General features: G+C 32.2%; 1 protein-coding gene across 5 annotated transcripts in view; it reads left to right on the top strand.

The window, feature by feature from the left end:
• The window catches only part of LOC116771268 (Ig-like and fibronectin type-III domain-containing protein 2), an 82,045-nt gene that overhangs the window by 52,432 nt on the left and 10,737 nt on the right, over positions 1-18,876 (top strand). For 3 of the 5 annotated variants that reach the window (XM_061523109.1, XM_061523107.1, XM_061523108.1), the window contains 8 exons: positions 2,526-2,592; positions 13,610-13,852; positions 14,250-14,396; positions 14,663-14,888; positions 15,247-15,419; positions 15,489-15,819; positions 15,938-16,091; positions 16,554-16,720. In XM_061523109.1, the coding sequence (XP_061379093.1) occupies positions 2,526-2,592; positions 13,610-13,852; positions 14,250-14,396; positions 14,663-14,888; positions 15,247-15,419; positions 15,489-15,819; positions 15,938-16,091; positions 16,554-16,720 (1,508 nt within the window). The remainder of the gene's footprint in view (positions 1-2,525; positions 2,593-13,609; positions 13,853-14,249; positions 14,397-14,662; positions 14,889-15,246; positions 15,420-15,488; positions 15,820-15,937; positions 16,092-16,553; positions 16,721-18,876) is intronic. The other 2 variants (XM_061523111.1, XM_061523110.1) reach the window with 1 other exon arrangement.

The raw sequence follows: 18,876 nt of genomic DNA, 5'->3' as shown, positions 1-18,876 counted from the left end.
TATATTTATCATTCTCGTCTTGCCGAATAAAAGACTTCAATATATCCGTATCTTGGACCTTCCTACTTGATCCTAACCCTACTCTGTTGCTTTTGCGCTCCTATCATAAACTCCTTGTGGAATTGAAGCCTTGACCCTAGCTCTGGGGCATCTTTGTCTTTTGGGAGCGATGTAACGACGTCATCCTGGGATTTCCCCAGGATGTATCTCTTGGAAACTCTCTGGTATTTGTAGAGCTCCGATGGCCTTTTTAGACTCATCCCAAAACTATTGCGATCCCTAAATAAAGCCGATGAATCAGCCGTTAACGCGAGCCCGAGCCACAACTTCAACATCTTTATGACGCCTGCATCTAGCTTTGACAAAAGGGTTTTATTAAAATCATAAACGAGGAAAGGCCAATTTAAACGTGAAGTTAGATAATTATAGATCCAAGCTTTTTTAACGTTACTGATCTGTTGGTTATCTACCCTGTTGAGATCGTTTAAAAAGCTATCTACTATACCTTCTAAAGATGGAGTACGACCTATATTATCAATCTTCCGACCGAGAAATTTAAAAGGAGCATTTTCTGTAACCGTAGAAACGCATTGAGCGCCTAACGATAATCCCGGATCGTATGAGGTGTATCTTGTACTCTGCCCACCGAGACACAAATAGTGACATTTACTTGGTTTTGTCCTCAATCCATCCGTCCACTCACAGAATCTATCCACTTCATCTAATAGTACTTGACAGTGTTTGGGGTTACGTGTCAGTATTGCAAGATCGTCAGCGAAGGCTAAAATGGATTCCGTGTATTTATTATTAAACTTGAACCGATACCCCCATTTTTTCTCGTTGCTGGTTAATTTATCTACTAAGATGTTAATTACAATATTAAATACAATTGGAGACAAACAAGAAACCTTGAAATAGTCCTACATTGTAACAAAAAGTTTTTGAAGCCTTCTTTAGTTGTTATAGAAAACTTTAATTTTTTGTAGTACGACGCGATCATATCGGTAACTAGGGGTGGAAAGTTGTACCATCTCAGCGCGAATAGCATCAATTCGTGTTGTATCGACCCGAACGCGTTCTCTAAGTCTATCCAACAAACTGTAATTTGCCTCTCGCTTTTCCTAGCATCTTTTAAACTCTCCGACAGCAAAGTGTTGTGTTCTAGGCATCCAGAAATTCCGGGTAAAAACCCTTTCTGGTGATTTGGCCTAAAATACCTGTTGCTGAGCATGAATCGCGTCATTCTCGTTTGTAGAACTGAGAAAAAGATTTTGGATATAGTATTTGTTAAGGCTATCGGTCTAGTATCTTTCGGATCTGTGACTCGATCTTTTTTGGGAATGAGGACAAAAATTGCTTTCCCGAAGCACTCCGGGATTTGCTGCCTTGACCAGATTTTATCGTATATATATGTGAGATGTTTACGATCCGATGGACATTTTTTAAAGACTATATATGAGATACCATCGGGTCCCGGCGCAGATTTAGACGATTTTTTCTTTATCTGAATACTTATCTCATCTAGCGTTGGAGGAATGCCGTGGAAATCGAAACGAGGAATTCCAGGTTTTTGATCGTTGGGATCCGCATAGAGTCTTACACTTTTAGGCACTTCGTATGTACTCTTAAAATGATCGTAAATTTGTTCATTGGTCAAGAGAAGCTGTCCGCGTTCTTTCTTAAAAATAGTTTTCGAATACTCAAAAGGGTTTTTATCAAAATCTACTTCCTGTTTTGCCCGGTCAAAATTATCGCGATTTTCTGCGGTTTGCGCCGATATTCCTTGAATTAATTTTAGAATTGATCTTAACGCCCTAGCTAGTTGATGACTAAGGTGATTGTCGCCTAGGGCTTTGGCTATACGTAGATTTTTTATTAATTCCCGTATTTTCCTCCTCATTTTTATCTTGAAAGAATTGTCTTTATTTTTGCGAGCGTAATGATTTCGAGGTGGATATTGCTCGTTAAAGTAGTCGTAAATAGTATTTTGAAAAGTTTCTACTCGCGAGTTCAAATCCTGCTTCGAGCCCGGATGCTCTAACAGGTCCGCTAAATTGTCGTCGTGAACTTTCCAAGTCGATTGTTTCATGTTTGGAATGCTAAGACGTGTCCGGATGTCAATGGACTCCTGGTAGTTTCCAGTTAATGGTTCACCATGGGATACATGAGGGTCAACTCTATCCGCAGTGAAAGTTGAAGAACTTACCGACGATTGTCGTGCTTCAACACCATTATGTGTTTTTAGATGTTTAATGTACCAGGCTCGTCTCTTGTAATTTTTCCCGCACGTAGGGCATTTCAAATCCGTATTCGCGCCGTTTTCGCCGTTTACATCGACCAGTGGACAGTTCTTTCGCCTCCCCTCTCGGACTGTCCTCGGGGTATTTTTCTAATATATAAAATAAAGACCTAACATTTAGATGAGTTGAAAATAATGTCTCGGTAGAAACTATTAAATCCTTATGCTTTAAAACACCAATGACTATGCATTGAAATAAATATTTAACATTGCTAATTCTTTTCAGATGAAGGCGCTACCATTCTGTGTCACTCTGGTTTGCCTGTTAGCGTTCACAGAATCAAAATCTCAAGGTGAGCCTTAAAAGGTTACATTATAACACTCTAAATACAGATAAAAACAAACCATCGATTTAAGATAATTTAAAACATTTACATTAGATTCACGAACCTTAGTAAGTAAATTACATGAACTTAATACGTTTAAGCCTTTCATTATACCTAAATTAATCTTCACCCTTAGTAATTTGTCACACTCCATTCTCACTCCCAGCCTCGTGTAATAAGGTCGTTATTTACGTAAATGTACAGAGTTCAGCGGCAACTCCTGTGTTCATTACAGTTGACTCACTCGTTATTATATCAACCACATCTACAAATTTATGTTCACATTGAAATTTACAACACACGACAACCAAACACATATAAAAATATGAAACTTTCTATTTTGTTTCAACGTAAATGAAACCAAAACTAAAAGTTGTGTCTCAGTATGAATTACTGAAACGTCGTTTAGTATGTAAGTGTAATGTTAATTTCTTCGACATTAAGCCTTAATATAGTAACAAATCCCGTCTTTATAGTCAAGAAGTGCCAAACACCAGCGACTTTCATAATGGATAATTGTAAGGTATTAAAGTCGTCTTACACTTTAGGAGTATCACCCATTAGAGATAATGGACCATCCCATTTCAGACCATTTCACAATTATTCAGGGTCAGATTTACGTGACATTTATAGAAGGTCTAAGATATAATTATTTTCACGTATATTAAGTTGTTTCACACTGAATTTGTAAACGATGTTATTCAGTTTCTTGTAACAGAACATCGTCCAACAAATAGCTTAGTCAGTTTACCTCTGCTATTAATGTAAGTATAAACTAAAGCCGTATTTAAAACTGAATAGTAATATTATAACACCACTTAACGTGTTGTTCTTGATGTTAAAAGTTTGGGTGTAAAGTCTTAAGTACTTACGGAGCTTAAACGACTTATAACCTAAGTTATAAAAAATACTCTACTACTTACAAACAAATTTATTTCAAAACAGAATTTTCCAACTCACTTCATTTATATCTAAACAGTATATAGTATAGTGATATCTATGACTTTCGTGATTTTTATTCATTTAAATGAAACTAATATATTTTCGGATATACTACGAGGATTTTATTATTTTAAAACTACATAATCGGGATTATACGGTTAACGTCGGAATTTTTATAAAATAATATTAATTTAATGGGATGTAAGTTTCGCGATTATCCATTTTAATAAAACTATATTAGTTTTATTAAGATGACTCTCCCTATTTATTATTTTGTACCTACTCCCGGCAGGTTTTCACCTCGTCTGACTGTGATCACGGTTGCTGCATGCACGGTTCGAAATAATAAAAAACATCGTAGTGATCCGATAATATAAGTTTTATTTATCAGTAATATGTCAGTTAATAAATCATAAGTTTACGTAAAACAAACCGGCGAGTGATTTTTTGTGTGACGAGATCCTCACAAATGATGAAGTCGATCAGTGAGATTATATAATCATAGTGCTTCGATATCTTATCCCCTGCCGCGGTGAGCTGTAAAAAGTTAAGAACGAGGCTTAAAATTGATTCCGCTTTTCAATATCACAGGGCCTTTGGAGCAAATGAAATTTACCCTTAAACTTTAATATTCGCATTTTCTTGATGTGGTTTTCAAAAATAAAAATTCTTTGTTTAATATTGTTATTACTTGTATGGCTTTTTTATTGCATTTTATTTAACATGATTAGTATAATGAAAATGAAAAAGAAAAATTTTTCTCAGCAATAAAATATCAATATGTTGTATTTGCATTGCTTATATATATCAAGTCGAGTTATTTCTGTACATAAAATAAAAACACAATCAAAGAATTGAACACATTTTCGAGAATCCGACAAAGGTGACAAAGGATCCATAAGCGCAAATCCAAATAAATACAATTAGTACTAAGTCAATACACTGTTTCTTTGTCACGTGGACAATAGGTATGAATCATCCCAGATTCGGCAATTCGGACGTCCACAAATAAAGTAAATGCGTCTTTTCAATGAAATCTGACTACACACGGTAAGGAAACATTCGTTCATAATTTAAAAACTTTAAGCATTTTGGATTAAAGATACTTTGTTTTACATTTTCTGTTTTTTTTTAATTCACTATATGTTCTCGCGTTCGACGATATATTTTTTTCTCTTCTTCCTATTATGCCATCACTCTAACAAAGTCTTCAAAATATACAACAATATCAAAATATAACTAAAATTAAGCTACTTATGAAGAGGATAAGAAGTTGACATTCTATTTTAGAAGCCGTATGTAGCTGCGAATGTCCAACAAAAGGGATCTCTCATTTTTTATCAGCCAGAATCAAAGTAATTGTGCCTCCTGACCGCGTCGCTACCAATGTGCTCAACAAAATATAATATAGGTTGAAAGACAATGTCAAAATTTATTTAATTATTTGTTTGTTTGGAGACTACTTTATAATTTCCTTTTTCTTCAGTATTTTATTCTTCATAAAAACGAATACTTTGAAGTGTTTTGTTTATCTTATTGATATATAAAATCATTTTGACTATTTATTCTCCCACTGTTGTCTTGCGTGGTGTTACAAAGAAAAAAAAACATTTGTTTATTTATTCTAACATTCGTTACTTTTACACTTTGTTAGATTTTTACATTCATATAACAACATTGGAAACTTAGAAAACATATTTTAATACAGTCTTTTACTCGATAAGTCCAGTTGTTAATTTCAGCAAGAAATATTTCTTAGGGAAGTTTCTTCACTGCCAGTCGTATGTACTAATCAGGGGCTCCAAATAGTTGTGGATTTAAGAGCAAGTTTTATTCTCTAAAACTAACCATTAATCATAATCCAGTAAATTAAAATGAGGACAACAGGACAGTCAAACTTCAGTTCTGATGAAGTGCAGAAAGTTTGGTCTCTACCAGGATTTGGTGAAACGATCGTTATGACCCTACAACAACTTTTGCTGAAAAGCTCACTCTGGCTTACTGAAAATGGTAATCGTGATAAACTTGTGCCAATCTTATACTCTTTTGACTATTTGGGAAATTTCATTACAGCTTTCAGCATAAATGAGGGTCGTATTGTTTGTTAAAATATTGCTTAGTTGTAAATATTCTCTACATTTTAAATAGGTTTTTTATTGTATTTTCCATTTTCAAGTTTTCTTTTAAGAAATTACCAGGTCATCCCTTATACAATACAAGACTTAAGTCATCTTTTAAAATACTATTTTCATCTCAGAATATTAGCTTTTCTGCTTTTGTTCAGGACTTGTTCGAAGTCTCTATTCCTCGCTTTAATGACCCCTTTTCTGTATGAACTAAGTGGATGACAAGATCTTTTATCAGAGGACAAAGGTTTCATTGTACCTATCAACAGCTTGGTACATAAACATTTGACTAATTCCAAACGCATGAAAAATTACGTAATTGTAATCGGATCCAAGTTTGTAACGCGATTAGGTAATGCATCTCTTTATTACCCCACACTATATCGATATCACAAAATAGTTTCCAATATTTTGCAAAAATCACTAAACACAATAAACAGTCGTATAAAAAAGACAGATCCAAAAGTAATATTTTGTTCATTTCAAATGTAACAGTATTTATGGCCAAGTTATCTAGTTATCTAGTAGAGCCTTTATAATATTATAGCGAGTCTATGAATGTTGATAATTAAATTCTCTTATAAATATCTAATAACCGAGGACGTGAGCACATTACACTTAATAGTATATTTTGCACGTTCCCAATAATAAAGATAATTTCGTTTATTGAGAAATTCTAACGTATTAATAAATTCTAAAGGCTATAAATGCTTTCTCATCGAATTGAATCTGTTAGCTTACTGTGAAAATCTTGTTAAGTATGTTACAAATAGTTTGCTTTGGGACACGGTTGAGAAAATAATTACAAGCTTGGAGGTTGATACGATTTTACATTTAGAATTAAGTAGAAAATAAATGAAGACGATATAATATCATAAAAAAGTTCCCTGCTTAAGTTTCGTAAACATTAAATCTTATGGTTTCCTAAGTTTAAGATGTGTCCATAAAATAGTTAAATAGTGTAAGAAAGTTGCTGTGTTAGATAAAATACTACGTATGTCTTATTGTCTTGAATATTTAGTAATTTCTTTACTTTGAATCTGTTTTCGTTAAAGAAACCTTACGAGAAAATTAAACCGCGAATAAGTACTTAATCGGATAACCATAATGGGGACGAACGGAATTGATTTTCACGGTCTAAGGTGCGAAATATTAAACTATAAAACCTATATTATAATGCTCCTTTAACACTAATTTGTAGCTTAAATCGTCTGGTATAAATAAAAAGAAACTAGGCACTTATCCTTGTTATTAAATAAAAATTATCATGATAATTTAACATGATTATTGGTTAGTTTCTAAATATTTATACCGCGTACAACTAGTGCTATTCGTATAATAGTATTAAGATAGTTTACATTCGTCTACGCTCCGGGATTCAAGTATTTAACAAACCCTTGATTTAGTTCACGTATTTTGCTCAGATTGATTTGAATTTGAATTTACTTTTACTAATAAGTTTCAAAAAGCACACTAGTATTCATTTTATAAGATGTTTTATTTGTTTCCACTCTACTTTATACAATATTATTAATAAATTCCTGTCATTAATTTTTTTTACAATAGTGAAACACATAAAAGATCATTCGGACGTTAAAATTTTACATTCAAATTATAAACGGATTGAATTACAGAACAATATATGAAAGAAATTATATACATATAAATATATTTGTTAAAATGTAAACTAAAAATATTCCATTTTGGTGTTAGAATACAAAGCATCTTCTTCTGTAAAATAATTCAGCTGACATCACTGATTTAGCCATTGTTTTCATATATATCCTTACTTTAATAACGAAGTATAGCACAGTTATTGTACACCGTTTTATAGCATACAAATGTAAACGTCGTATTATTTACTTAACAATAATATTTATAAAATGTTTTTTTGAAAAATATTTCAAAATAATAATAATTATTTATACATTATTAAAATGTATTGCCGTGATTACATGTAACCAATATAATAAACGTGAATCAGAAAGTAGAAGTTTTAATCATATTACCCCACTTCATATATTTATAGGAACAACAAGCTGATTTGGCTTATGCTGTTTTGCCCTACAAATTATTTCTAGGGAATTGAGAAAAAAATAACTAAATAATGGTACCTAAGTGTTCACTGTTGAAGGATTTGTTAATCAATGAAAGAGGTATGAAGCGCTGTGAACGATGAGCGAATATAAAAATACAAAACAGCTATATTTTTTTATATAATTTATTCCTCAAAATTAAATATATCATTAATTAATTATCGCTCCCGCAATCTCTTAGTGCTTAGCGTGTACGATATTTATTGTTAGCTCATCTATAGCACAAACAAACTGCATGGTTTATCCTCTCGAGAGCTTACAAGGTGTGAAAAACGTGGTAAGCTCAAATCAAAGAATAAAAATGTGGAAATTAGTGCTCTTATGAGTGAAAACCAAATTAAATGTCCCAAATCTTTCACAGATAAGACGACAATTTGGTTACAATTAGCTCTTTGTATGAGATAACTTTTCATGTGATATTATGATTATTTTTATGTGATATTTAAACCAAGTTTGGCAACGCATCGACAAAATAGATACTACCCGATTCTCAGACCTACTAAATATGCATATAAAATTTCAACTAACATTGTGACACTAGAATTTTAAATATAATATTTAAATAAGGACTTGGTTAAACGAGGACACGAGACAGCTACACGTATAAATTATAGCAAAAGTAATTATCCCACTCAAACATTGTCTTTATTTCGTAAATGGATAATTCTTATTTTACAGATTAATTATAACATATTTAAGAGAGAAACATTAGTAAATAAGATCTTAGTCTCTTACCTTATTGTTAAAATAAAGAGACGTTGTCACGTTTAAGACTACACGATGAAAGAAAAGAGGTATTGAAGAAGATAAAAAAAATGTTCTTGGCTCCAGATTAACCTATTCCTAATTAATATAACCGTCAATTTATATAAAAGACCTGGTAGGAGTAGCGCGCTTAATGAAAACTTTTAAAACAAAATTAACACTCAGTAAAACAGACCATCTCTTTAATGAATTCTTCTTTTTTTCATATGTCTATCTCTTTGCCAAAGTAATAAAACTGTTGCTTTTTTAGACGCATATCGACGAATAACATTATATTTCATAATAAAGTACTAACATGTACATGATTTCTTCAATAATAAAAGAAGATTGAAAGAAATAAGTTATCAGAAATTTTCGCAATTAAAACATTCAGACTTGTGATAATTTTCGCTACGTCCTCGTACCAATCAATACTTTTACTGGTTTGCTTAAAACCTAGTACGAGAATCATAAATCCAAACGACTTGATTATAAACACAGATAAGTACACATAATGTAATAAATGAAAACTATTCTTCTGTGAAGAGTTTAAACGATGAATGTTATTTGCTTACGTATATTATACACATACAATATATATATGTATGTACATAGCTTCTCTCTGCTGTATGAGCGTAGAGAATTTACTTCAGTGTCATTACTTACGATAGACTACATCTCTGACTAATTATAAATTGACATGATATTTTGAAACCCGAGGTTAATTTGTTTGTTGCTCTCTGCTGCGGCAAATTAGAAGCGGTGCTGTTTACCAACATTTAGATAAAGTACTTCTGTGAACAAACGCTTTTTTAAATCCATATATACTATATAGAAGGTTACATGAACATGTCTAAAACGGAATCAGAAATTCTGTATTACGATGATTAAGAACAATTACAACAGAATCGATTTTAATTCTCCGTTACCCGAAAATCTATTTACTAGTAATTACTTGTATTTTCACTCGAACTGATAATATTGTTAGATGCACTATGATTCTTGAACATCTAACGTGTATGTTAAATCTTCAAGACCATTAATGACATTTTGTGACGTTTTTTTTTTTTTAAATATCAAAGGGAATAAAAACACCATTACTATTCATATGGGTCATGGTCCCACGGGACCCCATTAGGCATTTCTGACCCCAACTATAAATATTTATACCTCTACATCAACCAGAATTATACTTTAAAATCGTTCTTCAAAGTCAATTCCTGTTCATGCAATATGTATCATTATGTCTATATTGTTACGGATGCTAATCGCACGCGGTTTTTTTGAAATTTATTTACATTTAGTGGAGCACGCTTTTGTAGCAGCAACTTTATTACTTTCTTCAGCAACTGGTTGTGATTTTGAAACATATTTATGAAAAGTTTGAGTTTTTGCAACTTCGGTTACATGAACTGCAAACAGAATTAATTCACATGATGAATTCAAATAATACTGTTTGTAGTAATTGAAGAAGATTACAGTAATTTGAAAAGATTCCCACAATTGTTCTTTGTCAAACAGATGTCGATCTAGTCAAGTACTCACCGATTCACTTATAATATTTGGTTCCAACGAGATCAATTCAAATCTGAACTTATTAAAGTTATGAAATGACAAGGCTATAATCGGCTGTATTACCTTACCAATGATTATAGATACACACATACACGCACAGAACCGTATACAGTATTTAAAATTTAACTATGTATTATTACGGTTTTATTATTTTATTTTACATTTTCCCGTGATGACGAACAAACAAGATTAAGATGTCTGTTTTAAATGAGTATTCATAGAATTTTAGATAACGTACACGTATGTAGATAAGAGAGACTTTTGTGAGACCTGCCCCGCTACAAGTTTGGTATAAAAATAACAAGCATCCGAGATATTTGGTAACTTTTTTCAAACCTATCATTAATGGAATCTGAACAATTCCGATCAGACGTCAAGTTTTAAAAGTCACGCTCAAATTGTGCCGAATCCGCTTAAACATCGGAGCTTTGTCAGCGACTCGCGCAAGTAACCTTAATAATAAAGAATCCATTTGAAAAAAGTTTACGTATGGACTTTAAAAAATCCCTTATAAAAAAAACTAAGTTTTCATCGTAGAAGAAGATGAAAATGTTACAAAAAGAGAAAATATCACATGGGTACAATGAAAAAGTGTACTTTTAAGATATCTTACGCCGAGAGGTCGCGAGTGAAATGAGAAGCCTGGCTGACATACTTGCTTAAAGTTCGACCAATATATAAATATATATTTTTTTAAATACATTTATTACGAGATAGGAATACAATATGGTATTGTCAATTCAGATTTTTTATGGCCAATATTATAATGCTTGATGAAATATTTTTTGTCGCATTAAATTAACTTAACAAGAAAACGATTTTAACAGTGGCCATTTATAAGACGTGTAAATTAATGATATCTAAGGAGGCTTGTGTGTTTTCTCATCCATGTGTGTAATTTTTCGTGCACACTTACTAATATCTTGTCGTACTTAAGGTATTTGAACAAAAATAATCGTTATTTTCAATGACATAAGGTTAAAAATTTAAGTTTAGTGTGATCATACATACATCATACATACATCATAAATCATAGTTTAGCTCTTAAAGACGTATACCTTACTTTGTAGAGAAATATTATAGAAAATAGGTCGCTCCGAACGATCGCTTCTCGATATAACTAATTGATACATCAAGTTTAGTTCTTAATTACACATGTCATTATTTTAGACATTTAATAACAAAAGACGCAATAAATTTTCTTCAAGAATTATCAAATAATATCTGTACTTCAAAGTCATGGTGTGTGAATTGCTTATATTGAATAATTTATTGTATTTCTAATACATTTTATATAAAATAACAGACTTAGACTTAGAAGTCTGTTATAGACGCGTAGACGCGTGTTTATTAATATGCTTTGACTAAATAAAATTTTCCGTCACATTACGCTCGCGCAATTTTCTTTAAAATGATTACAATGTCTTTGCTTTACGTTTTAATATAGCGATTATATATTAATATTAAATAACTTTTTGATTTATAAGATACAAAAAAATTAATACAACAGAATATCTTTCGAAACATGTATATATATATTTGAACTGATATTAATAAATATATATATTTATACAATCGCTTAGAATAAATGAAAATTAATAAAATCAACTTAGAATTGTACGAATGTAATTTGTGGTTAAAGCTCTTTTAAATTATTCAATACCTTAATTTTCCACCTGATATCTTAGAAGTTTTAATTTCTCAATAAATTATCACTTTTAAAACTTTAAATACGATTGTACCGAAGTCTTCAGGTGAACAGAAGTTGAATTAAAATTTGCAAACAAAAACTCGAAGGTTATTAACGCTTAAAATTTGATATAATACATTACAATGTTATAAATTATAGGGATAATTTAAAATATATTATCCCTGCACACAACTAAATTTCGATAGCTATCATAATCTTTCCTATATCATAGTATTATCAGTATGATAAAAAAATATTCTAGCAACTAACTATAATGAGATTAAAGTAAAACCTCGAGGTTGTTACTATAATGGCGAGTTCATCACCTACGGCTTCCTTTTAACCTACTAACATATGGAACGGCAGTTAAGCGCTCTTCAGTTAAAATATATACTAAAAAAACTAACGAAACTAATACTGTCTAAGGTAATAACAATTCACAAAACATATCTTTACCCAACCTTTACGTAATCTCTAAATCATTTATGCATAAAAACCCTTAAATAATTTATTCAGAACATTGAATTCAATATAAATCATAAAAAGCTGCTATGATGCGGATTGATTCATATATGTGGGGTGAATTGAGCGCTCGATTTACGGTGATTCCTTCAACCAGCTGGAACGCACAGCTGAATCTAAATGACGTCGGCTTATGGTGCGACTTACAGCGTTTATGAATAAGAGAAGTTCAAGTTTATTTAGGGAAAAAAAATATTTGTCTGTCTTTTTGATAGTTCATTATTAAATGCTTTTCACAAGTCAAAATCTATCGAATACATTCAAACATTTATCTTTAAAAAGTAATACAAACAAGTTGACTTGAAAGAATACTAAAGAATAAATATATAATTGTAATTATAATTACAAACAAAATATACATGAAATTTAACGGATTATCTAAATATAAATAATTACTGGAATTTTAAACATAATCTACAAATAATAGAAGAGCTTACTTAATTATAAAATAAATTAATTTATACGTCTGTTAAAAACGCCTCCGCTAATGTTGTGACCCCACTTTAGTTCATTGATATTCGCGATGAGACCACAGAGGGTCCAGATGACTTTTTTATCAGGAGGGGGGGGGTCAAAACTGGTTTTTAAGACTCCACTAAAGTTCAGGTCCGCGTAGGCTTCCAATTTGAATGGAATCAATATATTAATAAAATATATCTGTTTTATTTCTTTATATTGCAAGTAATCATTCTTATTTCTTATTCTTATTTGTAAAAGATTATAATTTTTAATGTGAATAAAAATTACTTTTATGCTATTATCTGTCATGGGTTGACTATCATGGGTTATTATTTTTGTAACCGAGTTTTATACGACAAACAAATTGATTTTCCAAAAGTACCCACAATTGATATAGACACATCAAAACTTATATGCGTTGAGAACTGTAATTTTCTATGAAACATTATATATATATTATGTACTTAAAAATTTTAAGAGCATAGATAAGAATTTTTTAAATCAGTAAAACAAAAAGGTATTTAAAACTGAATTTAGGCACGATTATTAAAATATATATATATATAAAATAATTAATAAGGTGATTTAGACGATTTGTGCGTTTTTTCTGTGTATTATATAAAATTTTTAAGAAAATTATAATATGAAAATTTTTATATTACTCGTAAACTCAGCAACTTGTATGGTAATTCATATATTTGACTAACAAATTAACAAAATTTGATATACATATATACTTAAACTAAACCTTAATTTTTCTTATTATCTATATAGACCTCGGTTCTCCTATTTTTTTGGTTCTAAATTAATCGCTAAAAAAATCATTTCAGATATCAAAAGCGATGTTAAAGTTTTGACCAATAATCAAGATAACAAGTCAAAGGAGTCGTGGATGAGGGCGCCGGCTGGTGCTGTCACTGTGAAGAGTGGCGAGGATGCTCTGCTGACTTGCGTGGTGCTAGGAGCTAAGGAAAGACCGGTGATATGGAAACGGGCGAGGGATCATCAAGTATTGACAGCTGGCAACCTGAGAGTGACTCGAGACGATAGGGTGCAAGTGTTGCACGATGATTGTAAGTAATCTTCTTATTAAACAACTAACTGATCTCCTTATTTTTCTTAGAAATTACGAGAAAATAAAATTTATATAAGTTATTTATTTTATATCTCCTTTAAAAGGGTATAGTGTTACGTAATTCCTTCACCAATTACCACGATATTTTAAGTTGGAACTAATTATGTTAGTGTGACGGTCAACGGTTACAATGTTTGGTAATCAAAATGTTAGGTTCTATAATAAATAAAAATCAAAATACTCGACTTAGTTTCGAATATGTGTTTTTTTTAATGTTTGTTTATTTTCCTCAATCAGCATATACTATAGAAGTGTAATAATTTTGTATCTCTCTATCCATTCTTTAAAAAATGTAATAAATAATATTATACGAATAATAAGATTAAATTTTGTAGCTGAAGAGCCCCTCCAAGGTCCAGGCATCACAAAGGGCGGGGACGTGTGGGCGCTCGTCATAAAAACCGTCAAAGCCTCAGATGCCGGAATGTACGTGTGTGAACTAAACACAGAACCGCCTGTCAGAAGTTTCCACAAATTGACTGGTAATATTCCCAAAGTTAGGGTTACCCCTTCAGAACTTAACATAAAATGTTTGAACAACTCTTGATTGTTCCGCTCGGTGGTGTCGATCATGGTTTCGTTAACTATTGGTTGCTGTCAAAAATATTTTCTCGCCGTAAAGTTAAAGTTTGTTTTAAACACCCTTCACATTAATGAAACTGTATCGAAATTTATATTACAATAAACTTTTTAGTACTTTAAATACAACAGCGCATCGTTTTAATATTTTAACTTATTTTATTTTTAGTAATTTCGAGAGGGCTAACTCCACCAGAGAATCAAAATACCACTGATAGCTACTCCGCTAACGTACCTACACTATCATCAATAGCGTTCTCTCATAACTATACTGATTGTTGTTTATCCGCGAACGTGACAAAAAGCTGTTTGGGCTACTGCAGTATACAGTCTATTCTGGATGGGCCTGGACAAGATCCAGAAGCGTGTCAAACTGATTTCCCGTCAATTGTAAAGTGAGTTTATTGACCAACAAGAACTGTTATTTAACCTTTATTTACGCGGGTATTTTGTTACATGTCCCCTAAGCTGCAATGCAAAAATTATAAGTCTTTCCTCCCAGTGTAGCGTTGAACTATATAAATAAATTATATCCAAATGGAATTTGTTTATATAATATTTACTTAACAATATTTAATTTGGTTGCCTATTGAATATAAAGTTATGTTATTATTATTCTTTACATTTTCATTATCAAACCACAAAAAAAATAATCTTTACACATTAATTAAATCAATATTAATAGAACATCGAATTTACTGAAGTATAATCAAATTGCGGACAGGGTTGAAATATTGTAACTATGTTCCATAGATGCATGGCGGATGGCCGTAATCATGTACCATGCTGTGTCCAAGAGCATATTCCTGATATATGCCAAGACGTGTGCAGAGGAGAGTACTCTCCGGTAACAGATAATATTAAAACTCACTACTCCTGTGCTGCTTCGATGGACAAAACTTTAGCTTGCATCGTTGAGGGCATAGGTAAGTCATCTCGTTCAGATTCACATACATATATTTGTGAGGGCAATAACTTCAGCGCATTTTTTGTAGAACTCCTGCCAAGTCAACCCGAAGACGTAGAAGTGGAGCCTCTAAATGAAAAACAACTAAATGTCTCATGGAACCCACCAACAGAAAACACAGAATCTGTCACTGAATATATCGTAAATGTGACAACCTTGCGATCCTTTGATGCCCATTTAATAGATCCCTCCGAGAGTTCTCTAAAGAATATAAGCGGCAAAACTAATACAAAAAATTTCAAAGTACCATCAAACAAAACTTTTCTGGTTATAAATGACCTGCTACCCTTTACGATGTATGAGATTACAGTGACGTCATATAACATCCACGGTTCGAGTTTACCTAGCTATGGGATTAGGTAAGAAATTGTAACACGTTTTAGTTTAAATATATAAGTCAAATAAATTTATAAGAAAAACAACGGAAGAAAAATAGACGTTTTGTAAATGTAAAGTTTGAAAAACGAAACATTTTAGATCGTTAACCCTCACACCCGGTAAGATGAGGAACACAGGAGTAGCCGCAGCCCCAAAACTGCCCGATGTTAAAGGTTGTTGCGTTAAAGCCGGTATCATACATTATGGATGCGTGGACAAACTTTGTGATCCAACCAAAACTTATGAGATTGCGGTAAGGTTAAAACGAATTATGTAGGCAAATGTTTTATATTGTTTTGTATTCAAAAGATCGCAATCATATCACAAAATAATATTGATTTTGTTTTTAAATTCAGCATCATTGTAATATGAAATAGTTGGTTGCAAAATCATATTTTATGTCGGGTGTGTGTGTGTTTGTTTTATTTTCACTATATTTGTTCATTGAAGGCCTTTAAAATAAAAATCATGTATTTATTTATATATCTGTAAAATACCATTAAAAGGTTTTCATCGTATCAAAATTCATAAGCACAAAGTGACTAATTGCAATTCAAAATTCATTAATCAAAATGCACTGTCAGTTAGTAGGTATCGAGAATTCATTACATCGGTTCCAATGAAAAATATTCCTCTGAGCACACAAGCACCTACAGATTGTATAGCATTTGTGACTAACTCACCAATCATCCAGTTCGTCGGTTCTAACCACCAGTTGCAGGTCACAGATCTCATGATCTGCGCTCCTTGGGCCGCCATAACTTTCGGATGTCTCGCCAACGGCATGGACCATTCGCCTTGTTGTCGAGCTAGAGGACTACCAGACACTTGCCTTCCGTTGTGCAGTGGAAATATCACAACGTTGGATTTCAATCACTTTAAGTAAGTGCAAGGAAATTTACGAGAAGTTTTATAATTATATTATCCCCGTAAAAAGTAGTAAGTTTTTGATTTATGCTCATAACTTTATTCAAATTTTACTAAATACACTGCTAACAAAAATATTTAACAATATTTTCTAACAACACACATAACAAGATAATAACATCCTCTTAACCAGCAACATTTTTAGTATTAGACATCTTGTCAAAATTTCCAAATATCATAAGTATATACATATACATATACATATACATATACATATACATATACATATACATATACATATACATATACATATACATATACATATACATATACATATACATATACATATACATATACATATACATATACATATACATATACATATACATATACATATACATATACATATACATATACATATACATATACATATACATATACATATACATATACATATACATATACATATATGTGAGAGCGAGGGGATCCTCGTGGAACCTTGGCCAAGACCCTAGTCCTTTAAAAGGCTTTCGAGTCTGGGCGTTAAGTACCGATGACGATGGACAGGCTTCCATTTTGAAGCAAAGATAGTCTTTACTCAAAATGATACTTGTTTATTGCTAACAAATTCTTACCATGAATGTCAAGAATTGTATAGCGGAGATTCTACCACTGTGGCTCCTAAGAGCGACCAATGTAGAATGAATTCAGTACGATTATGCTTTGACTTTTATATGGTAAATTCTGTATTACAATTGTGGGTACTTGGAAAAAACTAATCACCTGATGTATTAATAAAATTATTAACATCGGTGAAGTGGGTAATTTGAAAACAATTATAATGAACGAAAACACGAAAAGGAATATTTTCGATACGAGAAGGCTGTCGGCGCGACACGGCCATACTGACGGTTGGTGCGTGCTCAGCGCCAACGTCTAGTTCTCATAATATATTGTGACTTCGAAATCAAATCTAAATATTTCTAGAAATTTCTTTCGATTTTCGATGTAAGGATGCGACTAGAATTTTGGAGAGGTCTATATGTGCATACACTACACGTGTCATGCTATCGGTTTGTAGAATCTTGTAGGTGTGATGTGCATACACTACACGTGTCATGCCATCGGTTTGTAGAATTTTGTAGATGTGATGTGCATGCACTATGTGTCATGACATCAGTTTGTAGAATTTTGTAGATGTGATGTGCATACACTACACGTGTCATGCTATCGGTTTGTAGAATTTTGTAGATATGATGTGCATGCACTACGTGTCATGACATCGGTTTGTAGAATCTTGTAGGTGTGATGTGCATACACTACACGTGTCATGCCATCGGTTTGTAGAATTTTGTAGATGTGATGTGCATGCACTATGTGTCATGACATCGGTTTGTAGAATCTTGTAGGTGTGATGTGCATACACTACACGTGTCATGCCATCGGTTTGTAGAATTTTGTAGATGTGATGTGCATGCACTATGTGTCATGACATCGGTTTGTAGAATTTTGTAGATGTGATGTGCATACACTACACGTGTCATGCCATCGTTTTGTAGAATTTTGTAGATGTGATGTGCATACACTACACGTGTCATGCCATCGTTTTGTAGAAGTTTGTAGATTCAGATGCGCATATCCTGTACGTGTCAGAGAACCTGTAAAGTTTTGGAGAATTTAGTAGATGTTGTTTCAGTTGGTATTCGTAAGCTTGTTGTCATCAAACTCATCAATCTGCGACACTGCCATCCGTTCGTGTGGGTTAGTTGCTTTTTGCAAATTTTCGTGGTTTTCCTCTTCCTGTAACATGCTTAGAAAAATAACGGTTATTATTAAATCTCTTAGGGTTCGCCAAGACCTAGGTCTAATGTTATATTCCCATCTATGTTTATAAAATTTAGATATTCTAATGGAGCAGTGATGATAATGGAGCAATGATGACGTCGTGTCAGTAAAGTTAATGGAGAAATGCTAATGTTTTATGACTTGTAAAATTTTAACGTTAGCTAAAGTCCAATGCAATATGCCATTCAGAAGTTACCAATTTCTTGATCAACACGAAACAATTTTTCAAGATGGATTGAAGCACTTTACTGATCCATTTGCTCGGCTAATACCTGGCTATACGGAGTAAATACTAATTCCAAAACGATCACAGAAAGTTTTAACCT

The sequence above is a fragment of the Danaus plexippus genome, chromosome 17, assembly GCF_018135715.1.
Source record: "Danaus plexippus chromosome 17, MEX_DaPlex, whole genome shotgun sequence".
Lineage (NCBI taxonomy): Eukaryota > Metazoa > Arthropoda > Insecta > Lepidoptera > Nymphalidae > Danaus > Danaus plexippus.
The sequence above is the reverse complement of the archived record's forward strand: the minus strand, read 5'-3'. Positions and strand labels throughout refer to the sequence as shown.